Source organism: Calidris pugnax, unplaced genomic scaffold (genome assembly GCF_001431845.1).
Source record: "Calidris pugnax isolate Ruff unplaced genomic scaffold, ASM143184v1 scaffold219, whole genome shotgun sequence".
NCBI classification, from domain to species: domain Eukaryota; kingdom Metazoa; phylum Chordata; class Aves; order Charadriiformes; family Scolopacidae; genus Calidris; species Calidris pugnax.
The window spans coordinates 19,058,826-19,076,394 of record NW_015094507.1 but is presented as its reverse complement, the minus strand read 5'-3'; the positions used below and the strand labels follow the sequence as shown (position 1 = coordinate 19,076,394).

The following is a 17,569-nucleotide window of genomic DNA, read 5'->3' as shown; positions in this document are numbered from 1 at the left end:
GGGAAAAAAAAAAAGGGTCTAACGTGAGTTGTTTTGATTGTGTGAGTTCGCTTTTGACAAGCCCAGTGGAAGCTTGGTACCACTTGATACCACTCGGGCCGTGCAGGCCCGAGCCCCTGAAGGAACAACAAATAAAAATAAAAATAATCCGAAAGTGCAATTCCAACGCCATTGCCTCTGCCCGGCACACCTTGTGTGTGTGCCCCGGGCAGCCCCGAGCCCCTGAAGGAACAACAAATAAAAATAAAAATAATCCGAAAGTGCAATTCCAACGCCATTGCCTCTGCCCGGCACACCTTGTGTGTGTGCCGGCGGTGGCAGCGGGGATGTCAGGCCCCAGGGGCCTTCCACCGAGCCCCCACTCAGCCCCGCAGCCGGGCCGCTGCCCGTAGGCCGCTCCGGCGCTTCAGCCCCGCCCGGGCCTGGGCCCCGCCCGCCGCCGCGCATGCGCCCTGCGCCCCAGCGCTCCGCCCGCCCGCCCGCCGGGGCGCAGGCCGCGGCCCGGGCCGGCAGGATGCTCAACGTCCCCCCGCAGGCCTTCCCTGCTCCCGGCTCCCAGCAGCGGGTGGCCGCCGGCGGCCGCGCCAAGGTAAGGGACAGCTCGGCCGCGGGGGTGGGGGGGTTGAGGCCTGGGCTGTCGCTCGGGGCCGGTGGGGCGAGCGGCGCCTCCGCCCCGTTTCGGCCGCCCGGCCCGGCCCGGCCCGGCCCGGCCGCTCTGGGATGTGGTTTGCCGGTGGGTTCCCGGTGGCGGCTGGGGAAGGGTCGCTTACCGCCGCTTCACCGGAGGGGTCTCGTACCGCAGCGGGAGGCCAGGGGAGGAGGCGGCGGCTGGGGCAGGGCCCGGGGCCTGCCTCGCTGCAAATCCCTCGGTGCTTCTGGGTTTAGAAGGGGGTGGCCCTGGCGCTTCCTGCTGTCCCTCCCCGGGCTGTCTCGGGGTTCCTCCTGCGCCCAGACGGAGACTTTCTGCCCCAAATTACTGTGCACAGCTTGGGCTTCATGTTTGGAGAAGTTTGGTGGGGCCATTTGGCGTCTGCAGACCCCACTGGGAAAGCAGACTCGTACTTAGGCTGAAGTAGCATCAAGTGTTGTGGGTCTAACCTGCTCTTTAGTGTTCTCGCTTCTGGTTTGGCTGGGGTTTTGTAAGACCCACGACTCGACTCTTTAAGCCTGTTCCCAGCTGTTAAGAGTTCGGAGCAAAGGGGTTCCCAATCTGTGGTGGTGTTGAAGGGGAAGGTGCCAGACACCCTGAAGATCTTGGTCTCTGCCTTATCCTCGGTACCTGCAGTTTGCTTTGGGGAGAGTCATCTAAATGGATGGAGGGACCAAGGGCCAGATACTCCACTTCAGAAACTATAGCCGTCCCGGTTATAGAGGTGTATAAATACAGGACAGCATGCAAAGGAAGCAACTCTGCAGACAGAGTTTAAGCTATAAGTAGAAGGAGGGGAAAATATCAGCGAGGCAGTGGAAGCCAGAAGGACTTTGTCTGTCCTCCAGCCACATACCTACCAATGCTTGAGTTCCTTCTTTGTGGAGCACAGACCCAGGCATTAGCTGACTCTGCATGTCCCATCCAACACATGTTTTTAGCGCTGCCATCCAACAGCCAGAAATCCTTGGGGCTCCTAAATAACCACTTACAGCTCCACTTACGCTCTAATGAGTGTTCATCTTCCATGCCTTGGGCATCTCTTCTGTTACTAACCCACAGCCTCATTTCAGCGCTTTTTGCCCTGCTCTATCTGACTTGTTCTGGAGAGGTTTCTTGGTTAACAAGTAACAGTGTGTCAGCTGCGAGTCAGTATAGTATTTATTGTATTGTATTTTATTTGAACTTGAATATAAGAAGTTCCACCTAAACATGAGGAGGATCTTCTTGTCTGTGAGGGTGGCAGAGCCCTGGAAGAGGCTGCCCAGGGAGGTGGTGGAGTCTCCTTCTCTGGAGACATTCCAAACCCACCTGGACACGTTCCTGTGGGACCTGCTCTGGGTGACCCTGCTCTGGCAGGGGGTTGGACTCGATGATATCCAGCGGCCCCTTCCAACCCTGTATCCTTCTCTAATTCTGTGAAATGTTTGCTGATGTTCAGTAATTCCCTTGTGTGGGTCACTAGTGGGATGCTTCCTTAATCACCCACACTGCTGAGTAGGGCTCCCAAATATCAGCAAAAAATATGGGTTGTGTTATTTCGTGTTTTGTCTGAGTCCTCCTAGGTTGCTCAGAAAAGTACATTGAGTGGCTCTTTCTTCCTTTAGAGTTTAATAATGTTTGTACATTTGTTATTTTTTCAGGTACCTTTAAAACCAGGGAGGAGTCTCATGGATTGGATTCGGCTAACAAAAAGTGGGAAGGACTTGACAGGTTTCAAAGGGAGGCTGATTGAAGTGACGGAAGATGAGCTTGCCAAACACAACACAAAGGAGGACTGCTGGATATGTATAAGAGGTCGGTTGCTGTGGTGTTGCTTTTATGTTTTTTGCCTAATTTCTCTCTTCTGTACTTTAGAACAAGCAACAAAAACCAGACACCAACAAAAGCCAAACCCTAAAACAAACTACAGGACTTCTATGTTTAGGTGAGGTGTAATCTTGACAGAGTTGGACACAGCTTTGCTCTAGTTAGAGATTTTGTGTCACAAAGATTTTCTTTGCTTTCTGAAGAAGTCTCCCAAGTGGGCATATTTTACACCTGTTTTATATCATGAAAAATAATAAAACACAAGATTGTAGGTGATGCCTCAAATAACCGGGGCTTAGCAAGATTAAGGCGTTGAAAAAGCTGACCTGTACTTGCAGTCCTCAGTTTATTATCCTTAGAAGTTGACTGTTTTTAGTGATTACTTTAAAGCATTCAGAGACACATAAATATTTAAAATGTTACTTAAACCTGTAGAATGATCCTTGGGAAATAAACATGGAAACTGACATATATTATTACTTCATAAAACTTAGTAGGACAAATGACACTTGCCACACAGAGCTATTGTAATCTCGATCTAGCATAATGAATATCTGTGGTAACTATGCCATTCTATTTATGTTATTATTTTTTAAGAAAATGTAGCTCAGAAGTTGAAAGTATCGTATGTTATGGGTTAACAATGTGTTAAGAGTGATTTGGAGCAATAGCTGGAATTGGAAGAGTATTTTCAGTGCTGAAATGAAGTTCCTACTTGTCTTATGGAAAGGAGTAAAATGTTTGCTCTCCAGTTTAATTGTTTAGAGGCTAAAATACATAAATATTTCCTTAAACTTGTTATGAGATAACAGCACTTCCATAAAGATAGATTAAGAAGATTTGCTGATGTTCAGTAATTCCCTTGTGTGGGTCACTAGTGGGATGCTTCCTTAATCACCCACACTGCTGAGTAGGGCTCCCAAATATCAGCAAAAAATATGGGTTGTGTTATTTCGTGTTTTGTCTGAGTCCTCCTAGGTTGCTCAGAAAAGTACATTGAGTGGCTCTTTCTTCCTTTAGAGTTTAATAATGTTTGTACATTTGTTATTTTTTCAGGTACCTTTAAAACCAGGGAGGAGTCTCATGGATTGGATTCGGCTAACAAAAAGTGGGAAGGACTTGACAGGTTTCAAAGGGAGGCTGATTGAAGTGACGGAAGATGAGCTTGCCAAACACAACACAAAGGAGGACTGCTGGATATGTATAAGAGGTCGGTTGCTGTGGTGTTGCTTTTATGTTTTTTGCCTAATTTCTCTCTTCTGTACTTTAGAACAAGCAACAAAAACCAGACACCAACAAAAGCCAAACCCTAAAACAAACTACAGGACTTCTATGTTTAGGTGAGGTGTAATCTTGACAGAGTTGGACACAGCTTTGCTCTAGTTAGAGATTTTGTGTCACAAAGATTTTCTTTGCTTTCTGAAGAAGTCTCCCAAGTGGGCATATTTTACACCTGTTTTATATCATGAAAAATAATAAAACACAAGATTGTAGGTGATGCCTCAAATAACCGGGGCTTAGCAAGATTAAGGCGTTGAAAAAGCTGACCTGTACTTGCAGTCCTCAGTTTATTATCCTTAGAAGTTGACTGTTTTTAGTGATTACTTTAAAGCATTCAGAGACACATAAATATTTAAAATGTTACTTAAACCTGTAGAATGATCCTTGGGAAATAAACATGGAAACTGACATATATTATTACTTCATAAAACTTAGTAGGACAAATGACACTTGCCACACAGAGCTATTGTAATCTCGATCTAGCATAATGAATATCTGTGGTAACTATGCCATTCTATTTATGTTATTATTTTTTAAGAAAATGTAGCTCAGAAGTTGAAAGTATCGTATGTTATGGGTTAACAATGTGTTAAGAGTGATTTGGAGCAATAGCTGGAATTGGAAGAGTATTTTCAGTGCTGAAATGAAGTTCCTACTTGTCTTATGGAAAGGAGTAAAATGTTTGCTCTCCAGTTTAATTGTTTAGAGGCTAAAATACATAAATATTTCCTTAAACTTGTTATGAGATAACAGCACTTCCATAAAGATAGATTAAGAAGAACAGAGTAGCTAATGTGATGTTTCTCTAGAAAGAGTGGTTTATTTGGTGGTGACTTTGATGTGATAAGGAACAGCGTTGGTATTTGACATAAAGTCATCCCTGAACTCCAGCAAAAGAAAGTTAAGAGTTTCTCTATGAGGGTGACTGTATTTTTGTTGGGTGTTAAAGGGGGTGAGAGTGAAAGTGAGGGTAAAATGTCATTCAATACTGGCTTTTGAACAAAATAATGGGGTTGTTAAGCTCTGTGTGCTGTTCTTGCACATGCTAGCAAAACTATAGTGGGAGGAAAGCTAAAGAAAGCTTATTCACTGTGGAGATATTTTTTTTTTCTGTCTCAAAAAAGGACACCTAGTACTGCAAACAGAATCAGTTTTTGTTTTTAGTCTCTTATTCCCCCTTGACTGCATCTCTGAGGCTGGTTTTTACAAGAACTCCATCATGCTGCTTCTGTATCTGTCTTTATATTTTTCCATCTCTGCCTTTTCTTTGTTGTAGGACTAATAAAAAAAAAAAAAGCAGCATAATTGAGAATCCTGTTAGATTATCTGTAGACCTGATATGTGGACAGGTAGTAAAATAACACCATTGTGGAAAAACTAAGTGAGGTCTCTGAACTGGCAGTTAAACTGTTTCTCTACAAGAAAGAGCAGAAATCGATGAGAGAAAATGTGAAGCAAAAGAAGAACAAGAGACGACTTTGTTGAAAAACCCAGTGTTATGATCGTCAAAAAAAGCCTCAAATGTATATATCAAGTGGGATGTCAGGAGAGTTTTAAAAAACACGTGAAGGGTGTATAAATGAGATTTCTTCTGTTCCTGCAAGTTTGATGGTAAATGGAACATCCAGCTAACATTCAGGAGGTCCTAACTCTGTAGATACTTAGATTTTATTGCCTGCAGTAATCAGGGCTGCACACAAGGTGGCATAGTGGGTACATCCATCAGCTCTGCTCAGTAAAATATCCCAAGAGCCTTCCTTTGTCGTCTGGGATTATTGTTTTTACAACTAAGATTGTCCCAAGTTTCTTAATGTATTAAAAGCTTCTTATGAAAGCACTGGCACAGTTCCGCTTCTGGTAGCTACTGTTTCTCTACAAGAAAGAGCAGAAATCGATGAGAGAAAATGTGAAGCAAAAGAAGAACAAGAGACGACTTTGTTGAAAAACCCAGTGTTATGATCGTCAAAAAAAGCCTCAAATGTATATATCAAGTGGGATGTCAGGAGAGTTTTAAAAAACACGTGAAGGGTGTATAAATGAGATTTCTTCTGTTCCTGCAAGTTTGATGGTAAATGGAACATCCAGCTAACATTCAGGAGGTCCTAACTCTGTAGATACTTAGATTTTATTGCCTGCAGTAATCAGGGCTGCACACAAGGTGGCATAGTGGGTACATCCATCAGCTCTGCTCAGTAAAATATCCCAAGAGCCTTCCTTTGTCGTCTGGGATTATTGTTTTTACAACTAAGATTGTCCCAAGTTTCTTAATGTATTAAAAGCTTCTTATGAAAGCACTGGCACAGTTCTGCTTCTGGTAGCTTCCTGTTTTGATAATGTTATATATCTTCAAATACTCTGCTGGGTAGAGTCTACGATAGTCCTGTTAGCAGCAATATGTCTGTAGTTAAAACCATTTATAGCTGCCTTGTCCAGGCTCTAATTACTCTGGTGGCATAGCAACGATAATTAGACTTCATCGTTTCAGATCTATGAAGAAACGTTTTTTTATCTCCTTGGAAATACTAAGAATAATACTCATGTAGAAAGAACCCTGGGCCCTTTTACTGGGGCAAGTTTGGTACCAGAGCTGTGAGCCTTCAGTGAGCATGGGCTATGTTTAGATTTTTATGTTGCTGGATCTGAAGAATGGAAGTTTTATTGCTGATGGTGGTAGTTTTTCCTTATGGGAGGCAGTTTGTTCCCGAAGGCATTTTATTCCGTAGGTGATTCTATGATGGGTGGTGGGGGAAACAACTCTGACAGCACTTTAGGAGTCATTTAATTGGAAGGGGGAGTGAAAACACTTCTCTGTGAGAACTGCCACAATTTTATGTCTCTGTTCAAATCAGCTTCTGGTTCTTTTACCCCCTGGCTAAGATATATCATGTTCAACTTTGAGGGTTTATTTTGTTAAAGTCTTAACCCTGCAGGTTTCTCCAGGGACGAGAGGTGTGGCACTGTAGGATTGGCCCTTCTATCTAATGAAATATATCTTGTGCTTTATATGACAGTGTAACTTATGGTTCTGGTTTTTGAAAGCCCTACTGTTTGTTCAGGTCATGTCTGCTGTTTGCCATTTCAGTGTTCAATATGCACTAACCTTTCTGCTGTTTTGGAGATAGGAGTGGCTGTAGCCATTCTGCTAATGCTATTCGTGTTTTTATATTCCATTTTCTGCAGGATTTGTATATAATGTCACCCCATACATGGAATATCATCCTGGTGGTGAGGATGAACTGATGAAAGCAGCAGGAACTGATGGGACGGATCTCTTTGATCAGGTGAGAACCACTGGCAGCAAATGACACTTGCTCACTGAAAGGTATTTTGAAAAATGCATGTTTTCTGATTATTTTTAGGGCGTTCCAATGGAAGTGGTGATTTGAACTTTTTCAGGTCTAAGGAAAGGCAATGGGTCACCGCCCAGAATGGAACTTGTGTGCTGAAAGAGGCATGTCCTCCGTGTCAAGGGACAATAATGAAAATGCCACTTTAAGTTGTTGGAATAAGGCTTCAATTTGACCATTTTATTAAATTAATTTTTTAGCAGAAATAGCAATAAAGCTAGCAACAACTTGAGATACAACCTTCTTAATAAACTACTACAATGGCTAATTGCTATTGTTTGAGAACCATTTTCTTCTCAGAGCTTTCACTTTTTAAAAAATGCTTGTCTTGTCATATTCTTTTGTCTATTAACTTGGCTGTTGCGTTACCAATGAACTAAGTACTAAGAAAAACATGCTGGGACTGCTGTTAACTGATTGTGAACAAATCCCAAGATGACAGTTGGCCTGTTCTTTGTTTATCATTTCTTTAAATATTTTGAAAAGACTCTGAAAATAAAGGGTGTGCAGAACAGGTGTACTTTCTGTAAGGAGTTGTTTGCAAACCTGGTGCTGTACCAGCACATTTGAGTTGGTATTTTCTTTTAGAAACAGACATTCTTTGAGTCTTCTTAGCTCACAAGGTTTGGCTGAGAAACTGGGAAAGAGCAGAAAGGAAACCTCTGTTTCTGAAAGGAAATCTGGTACCTCTTTACAGTTTGTGTGTGACAGTATGTTATACAAAATATTTTTAACTTTGAATGTAAATAAAGATGTGTTGATGTTTTAGCTTTGTTAAGTTTATCTTTGGCTAATCCTTTCACAAATGAAGCATTGGATTTGGGAATAACTCTCAGGTTTCAAGAAATTTGGAGTTTCTCCCCTAAAAATCATCCAGTATCAAGTTGTGGCCTGGAATTTTGTAGCTGAAGCAGTGTCAAGTATTGAATGATGTACTTGGAAGCAGGAGTTTGACCTCAGGAGTATTTGGGGAAGCCCCTCAAGTTATTGCTAAGTTGAGATACATACTTGCCACATTATTTTTTTTTGTTACTATTTTTTTTTTTAGTTTGTGAAAGATGTGTTGATGTTTTAGCTTTGTTAAGTTTATCTTTGGCTAATCCTTTCACAATCGAAGCATTGGATTTGGGTATAACTCTCAGTTTTCAAGAAATTTGGAGTTTCTCCCCTAAAAATCATCCAGTATCAAGTTGTGGTCTGGAATTTTGTAGCTGAATCACTGTCAAGTATTGAATGATGTACTTGGAAACAGGAGTTTGACCTCAGGAGTATTTGGGGAAGCCCCTCAAGTTATTGCTAAGTTGAGATACATACTTGCCACATTATTTTTTTATTATTATTTTTTTTAGTTTGTTTTGTCATGGGAGTGGAAAGCAGTGTTCAGATCCTTAAAATATACAGTTCACATTTTTGTTTCTGGCTGTTGTCTTTCCTATTCTGGAAGAATTTCTGTTACTATCCACTCTGCTTTAGCGTTCTGTGTCTGTCGGATATCGATCTCTCTAGGAGTTTGGTAGGTTGCTAGTATTTCTCAAGTTTCTAGAAAAATGAACTGTCATTCAGAATCCTTCATTTCTTTCTGTAATCCATGTATAAGGAGACTACAACTTGTGGATGGGATTCTTTATCTCATCGCCTTAGCTTGTCCCATTTAAAGCTTTTATTTTTAAATCTCTACATACCATTCAGATTTGTCACACAGCACTTCCTTTCCTTTTCTCTTCTTGTGATGTTACCCTGGATGCCTTATCAGAACTGGTTTTTCTGCCATCCATTTCTTCTGCAAGTTCTCCAGTTCTGGTCTGTAAAGTTACTGTTTTTTCTTCACTTTATTTGCCTTTCTAAAATAGTTAATTTCCAAATGACATGAAACAGACAGAAGTACACCAGCTTGGTAGGATGTATTTGTGTGTCCAAACCACTGTTCTTTATCTTTGTTTCCTTCATGCCTTTTCCCTTCACTTGTATCTAAACAAGACTAATTACCCTTGTGGTAAAGGCAAGGTCTTTATTCTGTTAATTGCATTGCATACATCATAAAAATACTCTTCTGAAATATTTTCTTTAGCTCAAGAGTATGATGTTCAGATACTGCAAAGCATAAAATGAATAAATTAAACTATTGTCACTTCTTTCATGGTCCTATTTTTTCATTTAATTACATACTATCTGTAATAGAAATAAAAATAAGTACTGAATGACACAGTAGTGAGTGTCTGTTTTAAAAATAAATCTGCTAAATGAATTACACTAGCCACTGTACAAAAATGAATTTTTGTATTTCAGTGCATAGAACAACACAGCAAGAATTACAAATTTTGTGAAAAACCATTTTCTAACTATAGGTTCATCGTTGGGTCAATTATGAATCGATGCTGAAGGAATGTCTTGTTGGGAGAATGGCTGTCAAGCCTGTCGCTGCTCCAAAAGGTGAGGTTTTTAAGAATGAAATATTTCCTATTGTGCTTTATTCCAAAGTTATCTGGAAACGATGAGAAATCCTAAATCACCATATTTGTGAGGAGAGTTTCTATTCTTGCATACAGCTGAAGGCTGTTGCATGTATTCAGTCTTTTTACAGCAGATACTTGAAGATGAAGCTACTTATAAAACTCTCCACGCAAAAAAATAATGTACTGCTACATTTCTTTTGTTTTTAGTCATCAGAAAGCAGATGCATATGTTTTCTGTGCATATGTATTTAGGAAAAAAATCCTTCCCCACAAGATCCCTCTCTTTTCTTCTGATCCCAGGTGACAAACTGTCAGAGGCAGCGCTCTCATCTTGAAATAAAAGTCAGTATTTTCAGTCTGGTGATTTCAGCACCAGACATAAATCTGGCAAGTTGTGTAGGTATTGAGGTCTTCAAATAGACTTTATGGACAGTTATCCTTTCCAGAAAACTTTATTGGGTCCTTTAGTTAGAATTTACTTGGAGAAAATTTTGCTGATATAACAGACTCCTCTGAGCCAGGACAGCAAGAGATGTAGTATGTTGTTTTAAAATACTGGTAGTGGTTTCCAGAGACTTTAATCTTCAGTGTTTATTCTGGTTTGTAGGCCACAGCAAAGATTTCTTATACCTGGGAAGCAGGCACTATACCTGAATATTGCCCCTTAGCAAAGCTATAGTGAAAATATGAAAGAATTAACGTTTGCAGCTATTTTTCTCAAATTCTGTGGCATCCTTTAGTTCAGGAATTCGGCCATCTCTTGTGGCCCTTCAGCTTCTGACAAGATGCACTGGTCCTGGCTTAGCGCTTAGAACACATCACTTGCTGGTTAAATTGAGTTTGGTGAAGGAAAATAGCATTTTACATCTTGTTACCAGGTGGTTAATTCCAGTGTGGAGCTTTTAGGGTAAATCCTATGAAGTGTGGAGAAACCTTGACAGCATCACTGCTTCAGGGAGTTGAGGTGTTACAGTTCAGTTACTGCCACTTTTGTCAGCTGAGTTAGAGATTTAAAAGCAAACCTGACTTTTGCTGGTTCCATTAATCTAACTTTTCTGCACCTGGAAGGAATTCTTGTGACGGGCAGTCAGTAAAAACCAAACACGTCTTTGCCCCTGCCAACTTTGACAGTCCCTCTTCTGCTCTTTGCTTTTTCTGCTTTCCTCTGTGATGGGACTGTTCTATCCATTTTGCTGTAGTAAAATTTGCAGGGGAAAGGTTGGCAACTCTATCAAACCAGTTCTGTCACCTGGGTCTATTTTAGCCATTTCAGGCTTGGGGGGAAAAAAAGAAAAGTAATTTCATTAATTTAGAATCAAACTGATTAGACTGGATTTGCTGAAGTTCTTCCTTGTAAAATTCTCTATAGGTTTGTTGGGGTGTTGCTGGAAGTTCTGTGGTTGTTTAGCTTAGTTTTTATTTCCTGTGTTCTGTGAGGGATTTTGGAAGGTGGTACAATTATTTGCTCACCGAACTGTTTAAGGAAGCTGAAGCTTGTCTTTGCATACACCAAGGGGTTTAAGAAAGAAGAGGCTTTTGAAGATGCTGATGATATTGAATGTTTTTTCAACTTGCCTTTTGGGAATGCTGCTTGATGGTATGGTAATGACTAAGAGGAAATTCTCAAGTGTCCCTTCTGTGGAGCTGTGCACTGAAATGTGCAATGTTTTTATTTGCTGGGAAAGCCAGTGCAGTAACCACAGCAGTGCCGGGGCTGTAAGAGGATTGTGGTATCTCCCTCAGCAAACCTCTGCAGCATTAAACTCCTTGCCTTCCCTTCAGGGTCTCTGTGGAGCTGTGCACTGAAATGTGCAATGTTTTTATTTGCTGGGAAAGCCAGTGCAGTAACCACAGCAGTGCCGGGGCTGTAAGAGGATTGTGGTATCTCCCTCAGCAAACCTCTGCAGCATTAAACTCCTTGCCTTCCCTTCCCTTCAGGGTGCTCAGCTGTAAACGTTAGCACAGACAGTAGTTTGCTGTCTGGTATCTTTTAATACTAGTTTAATGCTACTTTAAGACCTTGTATTATTGTTAATTCAGTGAGATTAGACTCAGAGCTATGGTGTCAGCCAAGGAAAAGAGGTAGGGCTGTGTCTTGAGAATTCCTCAAACTGTCCTTAAAATCTCAGTGCAAATTTCAGTGCAGTGTGTTTAAATGTAGCGAAATGAGAGTAGACTTTTGAAGACAAAAGATTAGGTTTAATCAGACATGAGTTTTTTGTGAATGACTCCCCTGTCTCGTCAGAAGGCTCCAAGAGATGTAGAGCAGAGTACACAGACAGATACAGCCTCAGCCAAAAATTTGGGGTGAACTGCCTGATTCATCTTGTGGAGTGTTTTGTTTTTGCTTTGTAGTGCTGCAATGTGAAACCTTTTGATGAAGGCAGCTCTTGATCAGCTCTGAAGTCATTTTGCAGGACTCTCTGCCTGGTGCTTTGTTCCTTCACTTGTGAAGTTTCCTTCACTTCTCCCACAATAGCGTTTTTCCTCTAACTCTGGCTGCTGTCATGCAGAGCACTGAGTCTGGTGATTTCAGCACCAGACATAAATCTGGCAAGTTGTGTAGGTATTGAGGTCTTCAAATAGACTTTATGGACAGTTATCCTTTCCAGAAAACTTTATTGGGTCCTTTAGTTAGAATTTACTTGGAGAAAATTTTGCTGATATAACAGACTCCTCTGAGCCAGGACAGCAAGAGATGTAGTATGTTGTTTTAAAATACTGGTAGTGGTTTCCAGAGACTTTAATCTTCAGTGTTTATTCTGGTTTGTAGGCCACAGCAAAGATTTCTTATACCTGGGAAGCAGGCACTATACCTGAATATTGCCCCTTAGCAAAGCTATAGTGAAAATATGAAAGAATTAACGTTTGCAGCTATTTTTCTCAAATTCTGTGGCATCCTTTAGTTCAGGAATTCGGCCATCTCTTGTGGCCCTTCAGCTTCTGACAAGATGCACTGGTCCTGGCTTAGCGCTTAGAACACATCACTTGCTGGTTAAATTGAGTTTGGTGAAGGAAAATAGCATTTTACATCTTGTTACCAGGTGGTTAATTCCAGTGTGGAGCTTTTAGGGTAAATCCTATGAAGTGTGGAGAAACCTTGACAGCATCACTGCTTCAGGGAGTTGAGGTGTTACAGTTCAGTTACTGCCACTTTTGTCAGCTGAGTTAGAGATTTAAAAGCAAACCTGACTTTTGCTGGTTCCATTAATCTAACTTTTCTGCACCTGGAAGGAATTCTTGTGACGGGCAGTCAGTAAAAACCAAACACGTCTTTGCCCCTGCCAACTTTGACAGTCCCTCTTCTGCTCTTTGCTTTTTCTGCTTTCCTCTGTGATGGGACTGTTCTATCCATTTTGCTGTAGTAAAATTTGCAGGGGAAAGGTTGGCAACTCTATCAAACCAGTTCTGTCACCTGGGTCTATTTTAGCCATTTCAGGCTTGGGGGGAAAAAAAGAAAAGTAATTTCATTAATTTAGAATCAAACTGATTAGACTGGATTTGCTGAAGTTCTTCCTTGTAAAATTCTCTATAGGTTTGTTGGGGTGTTGCTGGAAGTTCTGTGGTTGTTTAGCTTAGTTTTTATTTCCTGTGTTCTGTGAGGGATTTTGGAAGGTGGTACAATTATTTGCTCACCGAACTGTTTAAGGAAGCTGAAGCTTGTCTTTGCATACACCAAGGGGTTTAAGAAAGAAGAGGCTTTTGAAGATGCTGATGATATTGAATGTTTTTTCAACTTGCCTTTTGGGAATGCTGCTTGATGGTATGGTAATGACTAAGAGGAAATTCTCAAGTGTCCCTTCTGTGGAGCTGTGCACTGAAATGTGCAATGTTTTTATTTGCTGGGAAAGCCAGTGCAGTAACCACAGCAGTGCCGGGGCTGTAAGAGGATTGTGGTATCTCCCTCAGCAAACCTCTGCAGCATTAAACTCCTTGCCTTCCCTTCCCTTCAGGGTGCTCAGCTGTAAACGTTAGCACAGACAGTAGTTTGCTGTCTGGTATCTTTTAATACTAGTTTAATGCTACTTTAAGACCTTGTATTATTGTTAATTCACTGAGATTAGACTCAGAGTTGTGGTGTCAGCCAAGGAAAAGAGGTAGGGCTGTGTCTTGAGAATTCCTCAAACTGTCCTTAAAATCTCAGTGCAAATTTCAGTGCAGTGTGTTTAAATGTAGCGAAATGAGAGTAGACTTTTGAAGACAAAAGATTAGGTTTAATCAGACATGAGTTTTTTGTGAATGACTCCCCTGTCTTGTCAGAAGGCTCCAAGAGATGTAGAGCAGAGTACACAGACAGATACAGCCTCAGCCAAAAATTTGGGGTGAACTGCCTGATTCATCTTGTGGAGTGTTTTGTTTTTGCTTTGTAGTGCTGCAATGTGAAACCTTTTGATGAAGGCAGCTCTTGATCAGCTCTGAAGTCATTTTGCAGGACTCTCTGCCTGGTGCTTTGTTCCTTCACTTGTGAAGTTTCCTTCACTTCTCCCACAATATCGTTTTTCCTCTAACTCTGGCTGCTGTCATGCAGAGCACTGAGCAGGATTTGGAAGAACAGGAGAGAAACGTTCACATTTTGGTTTTAATAAAAGGGAACAGGAAGAACACATTGGTTTCTGTCACTTCCCCAAAGCTGGCTCCCATAGAAGAGAATATAAAATGGACCTTCATATGGAGGCATTGGGAAGAACACATTGGTTTCTGTCACTTCCCCTAAGCTGGCTCCCATAAAAGAGAATATATAATGGACCTTCATATGTGGGGGCATTCTGAGATGATCCCAAGGGTCTCCTCCAACCTAGACAATTCTTTGATTCTATGTAGAGGAGGCAGAAGGGGGTTCGGGTACATCCAGAGGACTAATTTCTCACAGATTTGCCTGATATATGCCTGAGAGGTGCTGTGCCTTTCCCCTCAAGCTGAACACCTTGGCTCCCATAAAAGAGAATATATAATGGACCTTCATATGTGGGGGCATTCTGAGATGATCCCAAGGGTCTCCTCCAACCTAGACAATTCTTTGATTCTATGTAGAGGAGGCAAAAGGGGCTCGGGTACATCCAGAGGACTAATTTCCCAGAGATTTGCCTGTTACATGCCTGAGAGATGCAGTGCCTTTCCCCTCAAGCTGAACACCTTAGATGAATTAACACTAGGTAATTAACCTGCTTTGTTGTTATCTTCTTCTTGTCTGCTAGCATCTCCTTGTTTGTTTGGAGCAGTAGCAACATACTGTAGATTTAATGAAGAACACGGATAATAACTTGTCAAAGAAAACCATTTGACAGAAGGAGCTTACAGGAAGATTTTCTGATTCCTGGGTTTCTGCCAAGGATTGGGTTTAGATTGCCAAGGATTGGGTTGGTCATTCTCAGTGCCCGCTCCATGTTGTCAGGAGACAAGCGGCATCGAAAGTCTGACAGATCTAGCGAGCTTCTTAGCTACGAAGTTTGTAACTGCACAAGATAATCTGTGATGTTTGAAGTGCCGGAGTTCTTGGATTTTCTACCCTTTAGTGCTGTCCAGCTTTTGGCATTTTTAACATAGTGTTTTTTTAATTATACATAATCTTTTGGAATGGTAATCCCTGCTGCATTTATTTGTGACTCGATGTCAGAAGCATCCTGGTCAATCTGTTTATGGAAGGTTTATTTGAAGATCCTTACTTTGGCTTATTTTCTTGAGCGTGATGTGTGTAAGTGCTGTGCTGCAACTTCTTACTGTCGTGCTCGTTTTTTCTTAATGCTTGTAGAGATTTCTCCTACTCTGTCTGAAGAGAAGAAACGGCTTAATGGTGAGTATTCACCTGGAGCAAGGTGGGGAGTGAATCTTCAACTTGTTTGAATATTATGGAATGAGCAGTGTTTATCTAGACTTCTCTCTGTCTTTGTATTTGAATCTGATGTTGAGGCTGTGGTGACCTGTGGAAATTACAGAAGGCAAAGTCCTAATCAGGTATTGTGAATTCAGTGTTTAAAAGTACTATAAGACTGCAGTAGAGTGGTATGGATAAGGGAGGTATGAGATGGACAGCCTTTCTGCTTGAGTTGGAGAAGATAGGTCCCAAATTACTGTGTGCTGTGAAATCTGCCACTACAAAATTGCCAGCCTTTTTGATCCTTCTCTCTGTCAGAAAATCTCGATGGCCATGGGGCTGGAGTAGCAGAGATGAGACAAAATCTTGGGGAACACTTAGAGTTGATAAGTCTCTGCTAAAAGCTGGAAGGTCATCACTGGGAAAGGGGATGAAATGGAAGTGAATTAGCTGTTCACAGTGTGACTGAACTACTAGAGATGTAACTGTGAGAAGAACTACACCAATTGTCTGCCTAGTCAGAGAGAAACAAGAGCAGCCCTGTGAATGTATCAGGAGGTTTACAGTGGTCCTTGTGGAGATGGGGAAGCATTGAAGCCTTCACTGAGCCCTTCCTTGAGTACTGGAGGTGGCTTTGGTTGCTAGTGATCCAGAACCATGCATTTCATTTTGATGCTTTTAGGGAAATGTTTCAGACTGATCAGTCATATTAGTGTAAGAGGCTTCCTAAAAGAATAGGTCTTATGAAGTCCCATCAGATGAGGTATGATGGGTGTGTGTTGGTGGAGCAAATAATATGAATGCCTGTGAAGCAAAATAATAGAGTTTTAACTCAAGGCTGAACTATTGCAGTGAGAGGGTACAGGTGCAAATTGGTCATGGAAAAGTCTAGGCTGAAACTTTGCAAAAGGACTCAAGAGCAGTCAAATTTTGAAGTGGCAGGAAGAGTGGGAACCTGGATGTGTCTTATGATGAAGCCAGAGAACTTCTCCAGGTGTCTCACTGTCTTCCTTACCCTCCCTTTGTGTTCTGTGAACGTTGTATTTGACTTCTAAAAGGCAGTTTACCTTTTAGAATGCACAAGTGTTGAGCTACACAAAAAGTTAAACATACATTACATAAAACCAAGCAAGACTGATTTTATTTGTTCCTGTTTTGCTCTATACCATTATAAGATGTTCAGGTAAACTTTGGCAGGGTCTGCTGCCTGACTTGCCTGTTTTTTTCTTCAGCAATGAATAAATTGCTGGAAGTTGCTAATTTTGTGTTGAAGGACTGGGGGAATTAGAAAACAAACTCTGCTTTATAAGAATGACAACACTGGCAGCTAGTAGTCATTAAATACATGATAAATATTTTGTATTTAAGTAGAAGATTAATTTTACCATCTATTTCAATGTTGTTCTCTTGGTTATTGTGGTTTATGAATTGCTTAGTTTTTGTGCTCGTCTAGCTTTTCTATGGATCTTTCATATTCATAGTGGATCCAGATAAAGAGGAAATAAGTGATATTCTCTCTTCTGTCTTGCTTCCTCTCCTGCTTCTGGCAATAACTTTTGTTGTCCAGGTTATGTGACTTCTCAGGTGACACAGGAAATGGTTCTGATGGTAGTTTCCAGTGAAATTTCCAAAATACTGATGTTTGCTTGTTGTACTCAGTTTCCCTGTTTGGCAAGGCTTTTTCCAAAATAGGAGAGGTCAGTTCCTGAGGTTACCTTCAGCTCTTATAAATTTATAAGTCAGAATAAGTCTAGAAATAAGCTTTGCTCTCTGAAAGTGGGAAAGAGAAACCTACAGCACAGGCTCTGATATTTTTGGAAGTTGTTGGCACTAGTGAAGGCATTTTTGTCTTATCAATCTAAAATGTATAAATAATACTTGTATTCAGAGTGTGCTCAGATCATTCAACTTAAATTTATCCTTGATTTTTGTGAACATCAATTGTATGGAATTAAATCTGAAGTTTTCAGAATATATTGCTGGTGATAACAGTCAGTGTGGGCGTAGTCTAATGTGCTCCTCAACACCTGTTCATATTGTTTCAAACAAAAGATATCCAAATTTCAAAACGCTGCCGTTACCAAAGCACACCTGGAAACTTCATATTTGTTTGAGAGCAAATATGTATCAAAGACTTATTTTTAAAATGATCTTTTCAGTCTTGGACTGTTGAGCTACATTGAATTTCTCTTTCACCCAAACTATTATGATGATGATT

General features: G+C 41.1%; 1 protein-coding gene across 1 annotated transcript in view; it reads left to right on the top strand.

Moving 5' to 3' along the window:
* Window positions 1-463: 463 nt before the first annotated feature.
* LOC106901770 (cytochrome b5 reductase 4) overlaps window positions 464-17,569 on the top strand; it is a 37,006-nt gene continuing 19,900 nt past the window's right edge. The window contains exons 1-5 of the mRNA XM_014964730.1: window positions 464-589; window positions 2,293-2,446; window positions 6,920-7,020; window positions 9,432-9,516; window positions 15,289-15,330. Of these exons, the coding sequence (XP_014820216.1) occupies window positions 515-589; window positions 2,293-2,446; window positions 6,920-7,020; window positions 9,432-9,516; window positions 15,289-15,330 (457 nt within the window). The 5' untranslated portion in view covers window positions 464-514. The remainder of the gene's footprint in view (window positions 590-2,292; window positions 2,447-6,919; window positions 7,021-9,431; window positions 9,517-15,288; window positions 15,331-17,569) is intronic.